This window comes from Palaemon carinicauda, chromosome 33 (genome assembly GCF_036898095.1).
Source record: "Palaemon carinicauda isolate YSFRI2023 chromosome 33, ASM3689809v2, whole genome shotgun sequence".
In the NCBI taxonomy this organism is placed as follows: domain Eukaryota; kingdom Metazoa; phylum Arthropoda; class Malacostraca; order Decapoda; family Palaemonidae; genus Palaemon; species Palaemon carinicauda.
Genome location: NC_090757.1, coordinates 5,468,833 through 5,488,029, shown reverse-complemented (window position 1 = coordinate 5,488,029; position 19,197 = coordinate 5,468,833). Strand labels below are relative to the sequence as shown.

The 19,197-nt window shown below is 39.9% G+C and overlaps 1 protein-coding gene across 1 annotated transcript in view; it reads right to left on the bottom strand.

The window, feature by feature from the left end:
* Positions 1–12,257: 12,257 nt before the first annotated feature.
* Positions 12,258–19,197, bottom strand: part of LOC137625825 (protein fuzzy homolog) — a 55,785-nt gene continuing 48,845 nt past the window's right edge. The window contains exons 8-10 of the mRNA XM_068356710.1: positions 15,772–15,899; positions 14,661–14,723; positions 12,258–14,328 (exon numbers count right to left, since the gene is read on the bottom strand). Of these exons, the coding sequence (XP_068212811.1) occupies positions 14,666–14,723; positions 15,772–15,899 (186 nt within the window). The 3' untranslated portion in view covers positions 12,258–14,328; positions 14,661–14,665. The remainder of the gene's footprint in view (positions 14,329–14,660; positions 14,724–15,771; positions 15,900–19,197) is intronic.

The window sequence follows — 19,197 nt, the reverse complement described above, 5'->3', positions numbered from 1 at the left end:
AATACTGTACAGTTAAAATAAAATATCGAACAACATATTAAACTAAAATATGACCAGCTGCTCCCACAAGACTTGATGCCCAGCAATCTTTATAAAAAAAGGCCTCATTCAAGTAGTTTAGCACACACTAATTGGTATTCCACTGAGCTGTTGCCAAGACCAAAGAAAGATTACAACAGAAATTAAGTTTAGTAGCAGCACTCCTAATATCACGAACCATAACTTTTAAGTACTGCATATGGCTTGATTCCAACTCTACATTCATTTCGGCCCCAAAATCTTTAAGAAATCACAGTACATAGCTTTTTAGGAAAGGGGGTGACTGTATCTTAACAACCGCCCCCCCCCCCCCCTCAAAGTAAAGCATGGACCTTTTCCTAGTGAAATCTGCATCTACATAGAAACCTATCTTCTGATTCACTACACACATTCTGACCTCAAAAGGGGATATGAAAAAAAGTTGAGGTAAAACATCTTGCACTGAAATCATTCTTGGTCTTCAAACTTGGCCAAAGAGATAAAACTATCTAATCAACCACTAAGCTGACATTTCTAAAAAGGGCCTGAAATTCACTAGATTTCAATGCCAAAGCCAAAAGAGATTCTTCGTTGTGAGATCCTTGAATGGTTATCTGTACAACAGTTCATAACGTGGACCTTTTAAATAAAGTCAAACCACACCTAAATTCTAATGAACTGATCTAATGACAGAAGGTTTTTTATAATAAAAGATCTAAAACTATTTGCAATAATACCGAAAGAGGAAAAATTTGATCCAATATTGCTGATGGCAGTATTAATCACTGACATAGAACCTTTAATAGATGAAATTAATTCCTTATAAAATAGGAAAGGAAACACTTAACAATAGATAAACTGGTCTTTGCCTCTGAAATTCCTCTGGATTTGCACCAACCAAAATACATGTCCTTGTCTTTGGTATGAATTACTGGTAGATTGTTTTTTGGAAGCTGAAATAGACAATCTAGAGGGCCTTGAAAAACCTCTCCCTCAGTGATACAGGATACTGACCAAACCAAACACAGTTATTGGCCATTCAAGGCAAGCAAAATATTGTTGGATAAGAAAGCAAACAACAACGAATAAAAGTAAAAATACAAAAGTTATTATTAATGGTATCATTATGTACAATTGTTATATAAAAATCTATTATTAATCAGGCACAAATAAATAACTTTAATCTACAAATTTACAGATGAGAAATTAACAACATAATATTTTGTACTAGATAAAATATATACAGTATAATACACATTGGTTCAAAGACTAATACAAACTATTCATACGCATATGAAGCCAGGAAATTAATATAATCATGATAAAGGAAAAAAATAATTATATGTCAAAATAATTTTCGTTTCATAAATATAAAACCCCTACTTTCCTAATGTTGTTAACACCAGTAAGGTGAATGTTACAGAATTATTTATATTACAAAATACAATACTTCAACCAAATCACTCTCAATTCTCAATAGGCAGACCAGAAAGATTACTGTATTTCTTTAATGAAGGATGAAAATTGCGTAGTACCAAGTTAATGAAATCAGCCAGCAAAGTGGTAAGAGACCACAAACAATGAATGTAGAATTAAAGCTATAAATGTAAAGTAGTTAGATACAAGAGAGATGCTGCAAAGAACCTTTAGATACTATCGCACGCAGCCTGAGAGCAAGGCCCTAAGTAGGGTAAAGTACCAATGGGGGCGGTGTACACTGCCCAAAGTACTCGATCACAATGCAAAAGTAATTTTGAGTTATTCTCAAAGGTTAATGTTATCATTAATAGCAACTGCTCCCTCTTTTATACCATGAGTTACATCATAATTAGAATACAAGTTATGTACAATTACACAAAAAATGTATAACAACAGATTGTCAAAATTTTAAGATTTGGATATACAGTACACTGTACTAAGTAGAAAGTCAAACAAGTAAAACAAAACTTTTTGAAGCTCCTAAAACTTTCATATTTCAGTATGAAAATTGTAGAAAGGAAAAATGTTATTTTTATTAGTAAAATAAATTTTTGAATATACTTACCCGATAATCATGTAGCTGTCAACTCCGTTGCCCGACAGAATTCTATGGAGGGATACGCCAGCTATCACAATACTAGAAGGGGGTGTACTTACCAGCGCCACCTGTGGCCAGGTACTATAGTACTTCTTGTTGACACCTCCTCAATTTTTCCTCGGTCCACTGGTTCTCTATGGGGAGGAAGGGAGGGTCGATTAAATCATGATTATCGGGTAAGTATATTCAAAAATTTATTTTACTAATAAAAATAACATTTTTCAATATTAAACTTACCCGATAATCATGTAGCTGATTCACACCCAGGGGGGTGGGTGAAAACCAGTGTACAAGATTAAAGGATAGCTAAGTATCCCATATTTCATATAACAGTTATCTCAAATAACAATGAAATAATAAGTACCTGGTAAGGAAGTCGAATTGAACCGTTACTCTGCCTCTTTTTTAAGTTCGTCTTCCTTACTGAGCGCAGCGTTCCTCTTGGAGGCTGAATCAACTCAAAGGTGCTAAAGTATATAGGGCTGCAACCCCTACTAAAGGACCTCTACATAACCTCTAACCCAGGCGCTTCTCAAGAATGAATTGACCACCCGCCAAATCAAAAGGATGCGGAAGGCTTCTTAGCCTACCGTAACAACCATAAAAACAACAATAAAAGCATTCAAGAGAAAGGTTAAAAAAGGTTATGGGATTAAGGGAATGTAGTGGCTGAGCCCTCACCTACTACTGCACTCGCTGCTACGAATGGTCCCAGGGTGTAGCAGTTCTCGTAAAGAGACTGGACATCTTTAAGATAAAATGATGCAAACACTGACTTGCTCCTCCAATAGGTTGCATCCATTATGCTCTGCAGAGAACGGTTTTTATTAAAGGCCATCGAAGTAGCTACGGCTCTTACTTCGTGGGTCCTTACCTTCAGCAATGCAAGGTCTTCCTCCTTTAAGTGAGAATGGGCTTCTCTAATCAGAAGCCTTATATAATACGAAACCCCGTTCTTGGACATGGGCCTCGAAGGTTTCTTGATGGCACACCATAAGGCTTCTGACTGTCCTCGAATAGGTTTAGACCTATTAAGATAATACTTGAGAGCTCTGACAGGGCAAAGAACTCTCTCTAGTTCGTTACCTACCATGTTGGAGAGGCTAGGTATTTCAAACGATCTAGGCCAAGGACGTGAAGGAAGTTCGTTCTTTGCTAGGAATCCGAGCTGAAAAGAACATGTTGCAGATTCGGTCGTGAAACCAATGTTCTTGCTGAAGGCATGAACCTCACTGACTCTCTTAGCTGTTGCAAGGCAGACGAGAAAAAGAGTCTTGAGGGTAAGGTCCTTGAAGGAAGCTGACTGGAGAGGTTCGAACCTAGGTGACATAAGGAACCTTAAGACTACGTCTAGGTTCCAGCCTGGAGTGGATAGACGACGCTCTTTAGACGTCTCAAAAGACTTAAGGATGTCTTGAAGGTCCTTGTTGGAAGAAAGGTCCAAACCTCTGTGGCGGAGAACTGAAGCCAACATACTCCTATACCCTTTAATCGTAGGGGCTGAAAGGGATCTCTCATTCCTAAGATGTAAAAGGAAGTCAGCTATTTGGGTCACAGAGGTATTGGTAGAGGATACTGAATTGGCTCTACACCAGCTCCGGAAGACTTCCCACTTAGATTGGTAGACTCTACGAGTGGAAACCCTTCTTGCTCTGGCAATCGCACTGGCTGCCTCCTTCGAAAAGCCTCTAGCTCTAGCGAATCTTTCGACAGTCTGAAGGCAGTCAGCCGAAGAGCGTGGAGGTTTGGGTGCAACCTGTCTATGTGAGGTTGACGTAGAAGGTCCACTCTTAGAGGTAGAGTCCTGGGGATGTCGACTAGCCATTGAAGTACCTCTGTGAACCATTCTCTTGCAGGCCAAAGGGGAGCAACCAGCGTCAGCCGTGTCCCTTCGTGCGAGATGAATTTCTGCAGAACTTTGTTTATTATCTTGAACGGTGGGAATGCGTACAGGTCGAGATGGGACCAGTTCAGTAGAAAAGCATCCACATGAACTGCTGCAGGGTCTGGAACTGGGGAACAGTACAGCGGAAGTCTCTTGGTTATGGAGGTGGCAAACAGATCTATGGTAGGTTGACCCCACAAGGTCCAAAGTCTGTTGCACACACTCTTGTGGAGGGTCCATTCCGTGGGAATGACCTGATTCCTTCTGCTTAGGCGATCTGCTGAGACGTTCATATTGCCCTGAATGAACCTCGTGACTAAAGTGAGGTTTTGACTTCTTGACCAAATGAGGAGGTCCCTTGCGATCTCGTATAGGCTCCTCGAATGGGTCCCTCCTTGCTTGGAGATGTAAGCCAAGGCTGTGGTGTTGTCTGAGTTCACCTCCACCACTTTGCCTAGCAGGAGGGACTTGAAGTTCAGCAGGGCTAAATGAACTGCTAGTAGCTCCTTGCAGTTGATGTGGAGCGTTCCCTGTTCCTCGTTCCACGTTCCCGAGCATTCCCGTCCGTTCAAGGTTGCACCCCAGCCCGAGTCCGATGCATCTGAGAAGAGATGAAGATTGGGGGTCTGAATAGCCAACGATAGGCCCTCCCTGAGAAGGAGATTGTGCTTCCACCACAAGAGAGTGGTCTTCATCTCTTTGGTGACTGGGATAGAGACTGCTTCGAGAGTCAAACCCTTGTCCCAATGAGCTGCAAGATGGAATTGAAGAGGGCGGAGGTGGAGTCTCCCTAGCTCGACGAACAGGGCCAGTGATGAAAGGGTCCCTGTGAGACTCATCCACTGTCTCACCGAGCAACTGCTCCTCTTCAGCATGCTCATGATGCACTCTAGGGCTTGGCTTATCCTGGGGGCCGATGGAAAAGCCCGAAAATCCTGACTCCGAATCTCCATTCCCAGGTACACAATGGATTGGGAGGGAATGAGCTGAGACTTTTCTGTGTTGACTAACAGACCCAGTTCTCTGATTAAGTCCAAAGTCCAGTTGAGACTCTCCAGACAGCGACGACTCGTGGAGGCTCTCAACAGCCAGTCGTCTAAGTAGAGGGAGGCTCTGATGTCCGATAAGTGGAGGAATTTTGCTATATTCCTCATCAGATGCGTGAACACCATAGGAGCTGTGCTTAGGCCAAAACACAGGGCTTGGAATTGGTAGACAACCTTTCCAAAAACGAATCTCAGGAAAGGTTGGGAGTCTGGATGAATAGGAACGTGAAAGTAGGCATCTTTCAAGTCCAACGAGACCATCCAGTCCTCCTGCCTGACCGCTGCTAGGACCGACTTCGTCGTCTCCATCGTGAACGTCTGCTTGGTGACATACGCATTGAGCGCGCTGACGTCCAGCACCGGTCTCCAACCTCCTGTCTTCTTGGCCACCAGAAAGAGACGGTTGTAGAAGCCCGGGGATTGATGGTCCCGGACTATAACCACTGCCTTCTTCTGCACAAGTAGCGACACCTCCTGGTGCAACGCTAGCCTCTTGTCCTCTTCTTTGTAGTTGGGAGAGAGGTTGATGGGAGATGTGGTCAGAGGGGGTTTGAGGCAGAATGGAATCCTGTAACCCTCCCTCAGCCAACTGACAGACTGGGCGTCTGCACCTCTCTTTTCCCAGGCTTGCCAGAAGCTCTTGAGTCTGGCTCCTACTGCTGTCTGGAGATGCGGAGAGTCAGTTTTTTCCTTTAGAGGCCTTGGAGCCTTTCCTAGACTTGCTCCTGGAAGAGTCTGGACGGGAGCTTCCTCGGCTGGGGGCTCTACCACGAAAGGGCGGTATGAACCTCGTAGCAGGAGTATCAGCCACTGGGGTGCGATAAGTCCTGGGGACAGAGGTAGCAACCTTAGACTTACGAGCCGATGAGGCTACAAGATCATGTGTGTCCTTTTGTATGAGGGCAGCAGACAAGTCCTTAACCAGCTCTTCGGGGAAGAGGAACTTCGAGAGCGGAGCGAAAAGGAGTTGTGACCTTTGACAAGGTGTAATGCTGGAGGAAAGGAAGGTACAAAGCTGTTCCCTTTTCTTAAGAACCCCTGATACAAACATCGACGCAAGCTCGCCAGATCCATCTCTAATGGCCTTATCCATGCAGGACATTAATAGCATGGCAGAATCCTTGTCCGCAGGGGAGGTCTTCTTGCTGAGGGCCCTCAGGCACCAGTCTAGAAAGTTGAACATCTCAAATGCTCTAAAAACACCCTTCAGGAAGTGATCAAGGTCTGAGAAGGTCCAGCAAACCTTAGAGCGCCTCATTGCAGTTCTACGAGGCGAGTCTACCAGACTTGAGAAGTCAGCCTGGGCAGAGGCAGGTACTCCCAAGCCTGGTTCCCCTCCTGTGGCATACCAAACGCTCGCTTTAGAAGTGAGCTTAGTCGGAGGAAACATGAAAGAAGTCTTGCCAAGGTGTTGCTTAGTCTGCAGCCACTCCCCTAAGATCCTTAACGCTCTCTTAGAGGACCTTGCTAGGACTAGCTTAGTATAGGTCGACTTAGCTGGCTGCATGCCCAGCAAAAACTCAGATGGTGGAGAGCGGGGAATAGCAGAGACAAAGTGGTCTGGGTATACCTCCCTAAGCAGAGCCAAGACCTTACGAAAGTCAATAGACTGTGGAGAAGGCTTGGATTCATCCACGTCTGATGAGGGATCCAGGTGTGCCGCCTCATCATCAGACGCCTCATCACCAGAGTGTAGCGAAGAGATCGGACAGGTATGCTGAACAGCAGAGTCAGAACGAGCAGGAACAACAATATTAGTGGTTTCCTCTTCAAGAATCTGTTGAGGGAAAACCTGAGGCTCAGGCTGCAAAGGCTGAACAAAAGAAGAAGCAGAAGGTAGGCGCATGGGTGGAGGAGGCTGACTCCTGGCATGAGTGGCTGAACTCAAGGGTAGCGCTTGCTGAGTGGTTGGCGGAAGCGGAGTAGCAAGTTCCTGTTCCTGCGGTGTGAGCGGAGCGCGATGAGGTAGAGGCTGCGCAGAACGTAGTAAATGTCTCGCAAGCTGAGGCTCCTGAGGCGCAAGGCTAAGGTGTTGTGGTGCTTGCCTTGTGGAGGGTTGAGCTCGCTGCAGCGAGAGCTGAGGAGACTGACTCATGGACGGGAGAGGTTGTTGTACCTCAACCGAGTGTTGCATCACTGGTGGAGCAGCAAGTGGAAGCGGAGGAAGAGAGGTATAAGCCTCCTGATCCCATTGCTGAGGTTGCCTTAAGGAAGGCGGAGGCTGTACACCACTGGGAACAGTAAACTCAGAACGTGGCTCAACATCGTACGCCTGGCAGGCGGTACTGCGGTCAGGCGGAGCGAGCGCAGGCGGAGCGAGTGCAGGCGGAGGCGCAACCTTCTCAGCCCGACACTCACTCATCAAGACCGAAAGCTGTGCTTGCATTGACTGCAGTAGAGACAACTTGGGGTCGGCAGACACTACGGTCTGCTGAGGCAAAGCCTGAACAGACGTGATCTGTTGCGGCAGAACCTTACTCCTCTTGGGCGGAGTACAGTCGACTGATGACTGCGGCGAGTCCGAGCTGAGCCAATGACTGCAGCCCGGTTGAGCACTCGCGGACTGGACTCTGCGTTTGAGTGGTCTAGAGACCTGAGTCCAGCGTTTCTTCCCTGACAATAGATCAGCGGACGAGTAAAAGACGGGCTCAATCGTCTGCAGGTGGGAGTGACGGTCTCTGGAAGACACGCCCGCAACCACCGAGGATACTTCTGTGCGCCGATCAAGGCCTGCCGAACCCTTTTGCCCTTCGACATTGCTTCTCCCCTGGGCTTGGGAGCTTTCAAGAGGTCCCGGACTGGGAGAACGACTGACACGCACAGAAGTATCCTCACGCACCACACTGACACTGACACTAGCACTTGGCACTGCACTGACACTAGCACTCGTCACAGCACTGGCACTAATTCCACCCACTGCACTCTTGACCTTAAGTTCCTTGACTTCGGCCATAAGAGACTTATGATCACTTACCACTGACTCTACTTTATCGCCTAAGGCCTGAATAGCACGCAACACAACAGACATATCAGGCTGAGGGCAAATAGTAGGTTCGGGGGTAGCCACTACAGGGGTAGGAAAAGGTAGGGGATCATGAGGTGAGGAAAAAAGTGAAGAGTGAGAAGAACTCCTCCTAACTCTACCTTTCTCTAACTTAGTTGAATATTTCAAAAGACGGACAAAATCAAGTTCCGAAAGTCCGGCGCATTCCTCACATCGATTTTCTAACTGACAGGGCCTATCCCTACAGTCAGAACAAGCGGTGTGAGGATCTACCGAGGCCTTCGGAATACGCCTATTGCAAGACCTACATCGCCTATGGGTGGGGGCTTGCGAAATGTCAGACATCTTGAATCCAAAGAGTTAGCCAAGTGGGGTTCCAAAATCAAGCAAAAGATCGTTAACCGTTAATCAGGACTATATAAAAGCTATCTAAGCTAATATAAGAAGGTTTCCAGTAAAGCGACAGCCGAAATCTGAGAGAATACTTCACCAAAAGCCGTGAAAATACTCGAAGATCATAAGCGTATCCCAGAACGTCTTGCCGGAAGCACGACAGAGGAAAAATTGAGGAGGTGTCAACAAGAAGTACTATAGTACCTGGCCACAGGTGGCGCTGGTAAGTACACCCCCTTCTAGTATTGTGATAGCTGGCGTATCCCTCCATAGAATTCTGTCGGGCAACGGAGTTGACAGCTACATGATTATCGGGTAAGTTTAATATTGAAAAAAATAATGCAATATATACAGTACCATAACTGCATGACAATAATTATTGACACAGTATTTGAGAATCTGATTTTCAACTTACAAAACAATTAGAATACCATAATGATTCAGCCATTACCATATATAGGAAATGTAAAAACAGTTATTTATAGTTTATAAATTATGTTTTTCCCTCTTGATATTTGATCAGTTCAGGCACTAAGCTAAAGTATACTTCGCGTTCTATACCATGAAAAGCTCCCATTACACTTTGGCTTGCAAAGTGTAATTATTTGTTGCTTTAGCTTTGCTTAACTAAATATGCAAGCTGAGAAGTTACTCTACACTTGATGGAAACTTAAATCCCTTGTCATAAAAATTATGGAGGTTATCACCTATATTTTTACTGTGCGAGATCCTCAGGCATCAAAAAACATCATGAAAAATCCACCTTGAAAATCTGATATATCACGCAGAATAAAGAATCAAGCATAAATATTCTAACTTGAGGTAACCTTAGGATGATGTTTGGAGGGAATTGAGAAATTTGCATCTCCTCCAAAATTAGGGCAATTCATAGTTATCATCAGACAGTTTCTAAATGAAGAATCAAGAAACTTCCCTTCTCTTTGTTGTCAATTATACCATTGTACAGTATATAATTCCAAGGGAAACCTTGGCTATTAATGAATACTAAATTCATCAAACAGTTTCTAAATGGAGAAACAAGAAACTTCCCTTCTCTTTGTTGTCAATTATATCATTGTATATAATTCCAAGGGAAACCTTGGTTATTAAAGAATACTAAATTCAATTGACAAACTATAAATGACCATAGCACAATTCTAGTATTTTTAACAATAAGGTTGACTGAATCATGACAGTAAAGGACACTACCCATACATGATACATATAAATAATAAAAGTGTTAAAAGTGTATTTAAGCATCAGTGATTTTGCACTTGTAGAATATTTTAGCTCCATAGAATTGAACATAACATTATCATAAATAACTATCTGAGTCTACAATACTGGAATTCTAGAACATATCACCTAAGTACATTTGTTGTCATTGGTTACACATGCTCACACCAGTTAAGGATATAATACAGCAAATTTCTATTATTATTATCAATAAGTAATAATTTAATCCTGTCCAAGTAAATCTTTTTTAAATCTTACAGGGATTGTTTATAAGTCATTATTACACATGGTTTAATATACAAGTGTACAGTATTGCAACTCCTTAAAATTTCATTGATTGGATAAATTAAAAATGCTGAAGATTCTGAAAATTTCTTTGGGAATACTGTTTCCACCTGGTATATTTAGTTAAAAATTGAAGAAACATTAAAAATATGATTGATTGTAAGGAGATTTGAATTAAATTATTGTATTCGTATAGAAATAAGTAATTCTGGGATGTAGACCAAACACACAATCATAGATTCTTTACGTAGATAATGTCTCTCTGATGGTTTTCCTTTGTTAGGGAAATGAGGCAATGGAGAATAAAATTGTGCGGAGGGAAATACCATACACAATTTAATAAAGGATGCAAATCCCAAAAATGTAACATGGGTTTCTTGCAATGATAAAACCAAATTACCTCTCTACTCAATAAAAAAAGAGAATAAGAAGGAAACGATCTGTATTAATTTCTACATTACCTACAGGCAATCAAATTATCAGTCAATAGAAAATGTGTACCAATTATTGCTGTGTAATGAGTTACAAAAACTTGATAACTTTACAATTTTGTGAATATGGTAAGTAAAATTTTTCAAATGATACTGTATTTTAAAAAGGACTGCATTATAGGTACAGTACTCCCAACTTAACAACAGGGTTAAACGTTACTTAAGGGGACCGTCTGCCATGGTGTTTTGACATAACTTTCAGAAATTGAAAATCGTTTTATTGTTTCTATGCATGCAGAAACATATCATACATGCTCTCCGGAAGTTTCAACCAATTATTTTAAAAATAATGAAGATATAGCGGTCTGCAAAATCTTTTACGTCTAGCAGAGATGGAAGGCATTGGTAGAGGTAGGTGAACGCAACTACGATCTATGAGAAGAACAGCCAGAGTTTCAAAAGGCATATAGAAGTTACATTACATGTGTGTTTGTTTACTTGCAGTTCATATATGCATAGTGTTTTCACAACAACCTCATGAACTTTATAGCAAGGCCAATGTTACCCAAGGTCAAAGAAAGAACAAAAAGTAACCAGAGAGCAACGAAAAGAACCAAAAAGACAGGGAAACATGAAAAAGAGTACAAAGCTAGAACATTCTAACTTAAACTCTGGCAACAATAAGAGGCCGCTGGCAACTCATGACACCCTTACACCAAGTGTATTAGTAAAAATAGTGTTTAAATACCTCGTTTAGGAAGCCTTCATGTAGGAATCAACAATAAAAATACAAAGTAGGTCTTCATAATAATGTTATCTTAATTTTTTTGAGAAAAAGAGCAAAAATTTACGCTCATAACTCGAAAACATACTTATTCACACTTAGGTACATTTTTCTCACTTACTTATTGTTCGATATTTGAGAGAAAGATATCATTGAAAAGAGGAATAAAAATCCCAAAATTTTTTGTACCAGAATTTTGATTTTCCTTTTTCTCTTTTTTTTCACGATTATTCTACGTCTAGACGAAGAAAACTAAGAAAAAAATAATTTAAAAAAAGAAAAATCGAAAACCTGTCACACAGAGTTGTTTGATTTATTAAGAAGTTTTGATGGCAGGATTTTCAATACAATTGGTGTCATATTAGTTGAAAAAAATGTACCTAAAATTCCTATAAAAATCATGATTTTTGCTAATAAATCAAAAGGTTTTTGACTAAATGACTTGAAATTTTTATATGAGGAAGGTAATATATATATCTAAAAACATATATAGAAATTGTGTATTTTGAATCATTAGAAAAAAAAATAGTGGACATGGCTGACGGTCCCCTTAAGCGTATTCAACAGTAATCAAACACACCCTCTCGGCAAACGTTTCTAGTCTTAGATTTTTTTTTAATAAAGGGTGGTAAGTCACATCAGTGAATTTCCTTAAGGCTTAGGACCTAAACTCCGATACTTAATATAGATTCTCATAAAACTAGATTAGGCTTTCGGTCCATCCCTCCAAAGTTGAAATGAATAAAAAATATCGGGTATGTCTGATTTCACATAAATAATACAGAGCAATATACCTGTACATATTAGCTGCTCTGCTTCAGAATGGCTTTTATTTGGCAAAATCTTTCTTAGAGTTTTTCCTATTTAATATAGCTTATACATATTTTTCATTTATTTGTGCATTGCCCTTTCTCAACAGTACATTTAGTTTTAAAAGTTAACAGAAGGTAGTAGATTGGCCAAGGCATCAGCCACCCATCGAGATACTACCACTAGAGTTATTGGGTCCTTTGACTTGCTAGACAGTACTACATTGGATCCCTCTCTGGTTATGGCTCATTTTTCCTTTGCCTAAACATACACCGAATAGTCTTGCCCATTCTCCTCTGACCTCATGCACCCAGCAACACTGAGATTACTGAACAACTCTTCTTTGTTCAAGGGGTTAACTACTGCACTGTAGTTGTCCAGTGGCTACTTAACTCTTGGTATGGGTAGAAGACTCTTCAGCAATGTTAAGCAGCTCTTCTAGAAGAAGGACACTGAAAAATCAAACGATTATTCTCTAGTCTTGGGTAGTGCCACAGCCTCTGTACCATGGTCTTGGGGTATAGTCCTCTTGCTTGAGGGTACACTCGCACACACTATTCTATCTTCTTTCACTTTCTCTTGTTTTTAAGTTTTTGTAGTTTATATATGAAGGATTTATTTTCATGTAGTTACTGTTCTTAAAATATTTTATTTTCATCATTCATTACTTCTCTTGTAGTTTATTTATCTCCTTATTTCCTTTCCTTGCTGGGCTATTTTCCATGTTGGAGCCCTTGGGCTTATAGCATCCTGCTTTTCCAACTAATGTTGTAGCTTAGCAAGTAAAAATAAAAATAATAATAATAATAATAATAATATTTGTTATTAAAGAGGGAGGTTTATAGACCAGTTCAACAAAATACTATATTATGTATTTTACGCTACACAAAATGCTGAAATCCTGTGCTTCTGTTCATTAAATGCTTTATTGTACAAATACTGTATATGAAAAATATATTCTTTTTCTTCCTATAAGGTACATATTTTATGCTCATTTACATTAGATAACCTATCATATTAAGATCAAACATGAAGAGTAAGGCCACCACTATTTTACAAAAATTAACATATATTAAGGCAATGGCAATGGTAATTAGATGACAAAAAATCAAACTAGAACGGGCACTTGGTAGAGCGCACACCACCAACGCCCCATTTGTTACCACGGAAACTAGTTTCCTGGAAATCCGATATAAATTGACCATGATATAGCAAAAAGATGTTTTGACCTCTTTATTACCTTTCTATTACCAATCACTTCCAAAATTCAATCAAATTATCCTTGGATCATGGCCAATCATCTTAACAAATTTCATGAGATTAAGTCAAATAGTTTTGAGTTATCCAAATCACAAACAAACAAACAAGGATAATCATATCACTATAATATGTTGTATATCACAAGATCATCATCACAAGATAGCCTATTGAATTGTGCACATTTTGACAATAGTTTCATTCAAATCATATAAAAATTGGCCACGATATGGCAAAAAAGACGCGTTTGACCTTTTTGTGATCTTGGCCTTGACTTTTGACCCTATCACTCGCAAAATCTAATCAAATTGTCTTTGGATATTGGCTAATCATCCCACCAAATTTAATGAAATTCGGTCAAATAGTTTTTGAGTTATACAAATCACAAACACAGACAAACATATAATCCAATAAATACACCCCTATCAAAACATAACCTTTGCAACGAAGTTGGTGAAGGGAATGACCATTAAAAAACATCATGAAAACATGAAAATCATAACTTCCATGAAAAATTTTATAACTATCATAATCTCACCTGCAAAATCTGAAATTCACTTCAAACTGGGTTTATGTTTGTGTATGTTGGAGTCATGGCAAAAGGCTTTAGAAATATTCAGAAGTAAATATATTTGGAAATCTGAGAAGGAAGAGCGAAAGCACTGAAATTTCGATATACTGTACTCTAGACCTATATGAGAAAGTACAGGAAATTTACAGCAACAAATATCCGGGCTAAAAGTTGAAGTAAAGTAAATGGTATACTCATTTTAAGACCTACAAGAACAAAAGTACTTCTAGAAATGCAATAAGCAATCTTAATTCAATTTACTATTTCAGGAAATGATCCCTGAACGGAAATAATTTTATATGAAGATAGATATTAAGTTCCAGCTTTCTTCTAAGGAGAGTAAACTGTTAAAATAACACATTTCATAAGTTATTCATAGATTCTTTAAAGACCATTTCTAATAAATCTAATAAAAATAATGCTCTAAAAAATAACAGAATTGAGGTATGTTGTGCATAATTCTCAAAATATGCAATGTAACCTCGTACAAAGAATAAAAGGAACACTGCTATAAGGAAAACTATAGACCTCCTGAAAAGGAAAAAGGGGAAAAAATATTCAGATAGAAACAATTACCGGACTACCACTATATCAAATATTGCAGGTAATTCTTCATAAGTAAAACAATATACTGTATTTCACTTTGCAACAGACTGTAAATTCATTTATAAAAATATCCTCAATTTTACTGTACTTTTAATTACATTTGCAAATACTGTACAAGTTCATAGCATTTGTATCTAGTGTATAAAACCTCTCTGGAATTTAAGCAACTAACATCATTACAAAGTAGAGACTTTTAATGAAATAAAAATACCCATGATAACCAAAATTAAACACAACTGCTTAAAATAATACCTTACCAGTTTCAGAGTTTGGGGCCCTTTCCTTTCGTAAAGACTGCTAGTGTTCTGAGACTTACTTGTCTGTAAATATAAGAATGAAAAATAAATAAATGGACGATATTTAAAAACCTATTCCATAATAAGAGCCACCAATTCACAAAGCTTGTAACTATAAACCAATGTCTATACAAGTTCATGAAAAACATGAAATCTTCATTAACCTAAGAAGCAACCTCTATCAGTGAAAGTTACATTATTTAACCTCTGTAGGATATTACCACTGGACTCCTTACATTAAATCTTTTGCATCAAACTGTAAAAATAAATCAAGATATTTCATATATCTATCTACATATCTATATATCAACCATAAGGGCATTTAATATCAAAATCCTTGGGAATATATACCCACTGAAAATTCTTTTATGATGAATGCTTCTGACTAGGCAAAGACTAGAACCTATGCCTCAGAGTTGAAACAATTGACAGCAGTAGAATCTACCAAACAAGCCATCACTAGAGATACAAGCTCATTTCAAGTCCATTGTACATATGTCAAACTCAGGAATCTGTTCTTAGATGTGAAATCAACCCATCTCCACTATGACTGCTGATTAATGAGTTAGCAACACATGGGTACTTATGATGATTCTTACACACTAACACACATGACTTCAATAGATGTAAATATCAACCACAAATGACTAAATTAGCATAGTAATCCAAATATTCTAAATCATTTATACTTTTTTCAAACCTTTTCTTAAAGAAACTTGTAACAATAATAAAAAAGAAATAAATAATAATATAAACTCAATTGAGATGAAAATATTAATCTAAATTTACTCTTGAATGCAATGAATCTAAAAAAATCACCGCAATCTATCTATTACTTTGGACATCTATTCCAATTACAAGACAAGAGACAAAACGAACCAAAACGTCAATACCTTTGACAGGTGTAATATTTTCTTTCCTTTAACTTTGTTTCTCATCACAAATAACTAAAAATATCAACAGCTTAAATACAAATCACATTCTGTACTAGTCTTAGAATTCATAGAAATAAAAAAAATGTATTTACCTATTACCTGATGTAAACAGTTCCCTTATCATCCTTACAACTTACCTTGCTATATGACTTGGAAGAGCTGGAGGGAATAAGACTAGAAGATGATATGGCGAAGACTGTACAACATACACTTTAAAGGAATCGCACGAGATATAAGACTCTAAAGGTACGTGGTCACGATGAAACTGAAAAAAAAAAACATGTTATAAATAAACTAACCACATCATGGAGAAAAATGGTACCTTGATAATAAAATCAATTATCTTTATACTCACCAGAGGTTTATATGGCATACTACATGAAGCTAGTTCATTTTTGTCATTATCACTGAATTTAAAAGTTTCCATTTTCATCACTCCAATAGCCTTACCCCTAGTATGATATTATACAGAAAAGAAGAGCAAGGAAAAGTATATACTGTAGATTCCAAGATTTCACAAAATTGAGTCGGTCTTCATAACAGGAGGCGTTTCAAAGCTGTATTTGAGGCGAACCAACCCATGCTATGTGGAGTGAAGGATAGCACAGAAGCTCGACAATCAATGAGCACAAGGGTCTCCTTATTTCCATCATGAAGGCCTATGGGAATAGCAGGCAAAGTCCTTGCACAGACACACTCCTGAGAGAAGCGGGGTGCCCTTTCTCTAATGAAGGGGTTCCAAGATTACATTGGAAACAAAGCCAGAAAGCACAAAAGGAGTAGAGGATGGCACAGAAACTACATAAAGGAAATAAGAATTAGTCAGTACAGTTCTAGTGTTGACTGTAGGTAGGACTATGGGAATAACAGACAAAGTCCTTTCCACCTATTCAGTCTCAGGAAAACAAGACCACATAATAGAGATTCAAGAAGCTAAGAGTGAAATTGCGCTACTGAAGAATTTAGATAAATCAGTTACCATTTTTTTTACTAAGAACAGTTCAAAAACTTCCTATGAAGGGACAGCTCAAACCTCAGGGGTAATAGGGGAAATAAGAAACTGAGGAGGAGTGCAAAAGATGTGTGAGGATGAAAGAGAAGCAGAGAGCCAATCCCCATATATCTCAAATGCTAAATGAGCACCCTGCTATTTCAGCTACAATGCATACTGGGGAAATCTCATGAACAGTCATGAAACCATTTGGACAGCCCATAAAGTTCTTTTCTTTTAAAAATGAAACAATTTATCTATAAAAGATATTATCTTTTAAGAATTAGACTATTTACCAATGAAATAGTTCTTTTCTTTTAAGAATTAGACTATTTATGAATAAAATAGAATTAAGCTATTTACCCATAAAATAGCAAACTAAAATCTTTACTTCCCTTAAATGCACCATAGTACAGCGGCATAGCAGACCAATTGTTCAAATTGGTCTAAAAGCACCAAAATTGGCACACATGTAGATTAATATATTCTAAACATTTTTGGATATGGAGGCATTCAAGATTAGCCCTTAGGAAGATATGGCGGCCATTGTTCAAAATGGCCGCCATTTAACATTAGCGTCATTACATAGACTTCATTATGTGTCGTTAGTTTGGTGCTAGATGGGCCAAAATTCCCTTTTTTTACATCAGAATTAACATCAATAAATGTTTAACAGATATTTAGATGAATCTTCTCAAAAATGGCCCCCAAACTGGCCGCCATTTTGTGGAAAAAGTGGACATTTGATGAAGATTTCAATACTCAATGACATAATACCTCTAATAACCAGTACCTGATTTCAGGAACACACTTTAATTGCTCAAGTTGCTTTTTTATTTCAAATTGCTGGCAAAATTGCTAGTCAAAATAATACACAGAGTACGGGAAGTTTACAGTATGGTCAGATTGTAGTTATATAGTCGACCAAAAGCCCAGTCTCTAGGCACAGTACTTGTGTAATCCTGCAGTACATACATGTAATACAATAACGTAGATTTTGCCACACTATGTTAATTATGATTCCGAACTTTTCAAATCTGGTCACCAGAATTATGAATGTCTACAGATCATAATGTTGGTTAGCAAGTTTTCTGTCCCAATCTACTGGCATTCGCCTTCACAGAAACATAGACCAGTGCATTGCAGTGAAGCGTTCTTGCACTTGCAGCGGTTTTTGCAGCCTTTCTTGCATCCGCAAGACACCAGCTCATAGCAGGCCTTGGATGCCTCAGGGAGTGTGGTCCAGAGTGGTGTGTAGAGCCCATCATCACTCCGATGCCAGCCCCAGTCTGTTGGTGGAGGGAGCACGGGCGTTGGTACCAATGCCTGGCCCCAGACATGACCACCCTGAAGGGCAGATCTCTTCACATGCTGCTCCAGAGCAGCGTAGGTTGGCGGGATGTTCTGAACAGAGTTCGTCTTTGCAAAGAGCTGCTTTCTCGCCTTGTTGACGTCCTTGCATTTGCTTGTGCGGTCATACAGGAGTATGACAAACCTCTCGATGACATGCATTGTATCCTCTTGGATGCTTGTGGGTGCATTTGCCAGACTCAGCAGGGCATCAGTGAGTTCTGGCAGCGTGTTCCATGTTGCCCAGGCAGATTTCTTCCCATGTCCGACGAAGGCTGACACAGTATCACACCCTGTGATGGCATGAAACATTGGAAGAGCACATGCCTTCTCTGGACCAAGGGAGGAAGCTATTTCATGGGCTGCAATGTAGCGGTAGTTCTTGCCTGTCCCAAAGGCTACCCAGAGTTCGTCTCCAGCTGGTAGTTTCTGGACTACCATCACTGCTAGGACCACGACGTCACTGTCTACTGTTCGAACCTGTATCTGGTGGTGACCATGTTGTGCAGCATGTGCTACATGTAGCATCATGCGGGTGTCTGCCTCTTCTTGGTTGCATGGTGCGAGTGAGTTGACATCCTCTTGCTGTGGAACACAGATCACCTGCTCCCCATCAGTGACGACCAGTTCCTTGCCTTCTTCTTGAAAGGACTCTGCAAGCATGGTGGAGAGGTAGCTGAAGAGCTCCACTTTGTTGCTATCAACTCGCAGGAAACTTTGCCAATTTCCTGGTATGACTGCTGAGTCGACAACACGCCGACGTACTCCCTTTCCACGCTGTTCTCTGGTTGATGCCTTCAGGGAATCTGCTCTGTAGCTGTCCCACACAAGGTCAAGACGTGATACATGTTGGAAACGTTGTACAACGTATGGGATGAACACTTGCTGTGCATATTCCTCGAACGTGTTGGCAGTACCCGGCTTCAACATCTGTACGATTACTGCTCCATCGAGGACAACAGCAGTGACAGTAGGAGCTTCAAACTGAGGCTCAGCATGGCCTTCAAGGCACACCAGCAAGTCACTCTTGCTCCCTAGGTACAGTCTCCCTCCGTCAGATAAAGCTGGAGGGCATTGCTGATTTTCATGCCTGAAGAACTCTTCTAGATTCCCATCACGGGTCTGGCAGCCGATATATAATCGTGCGAAGAGCGCAACATCATTCTTCAGAGATTTGACCTGTTCTTTTCCTTTGGGTATATTGGGTCCTCTCTTGGTCGCA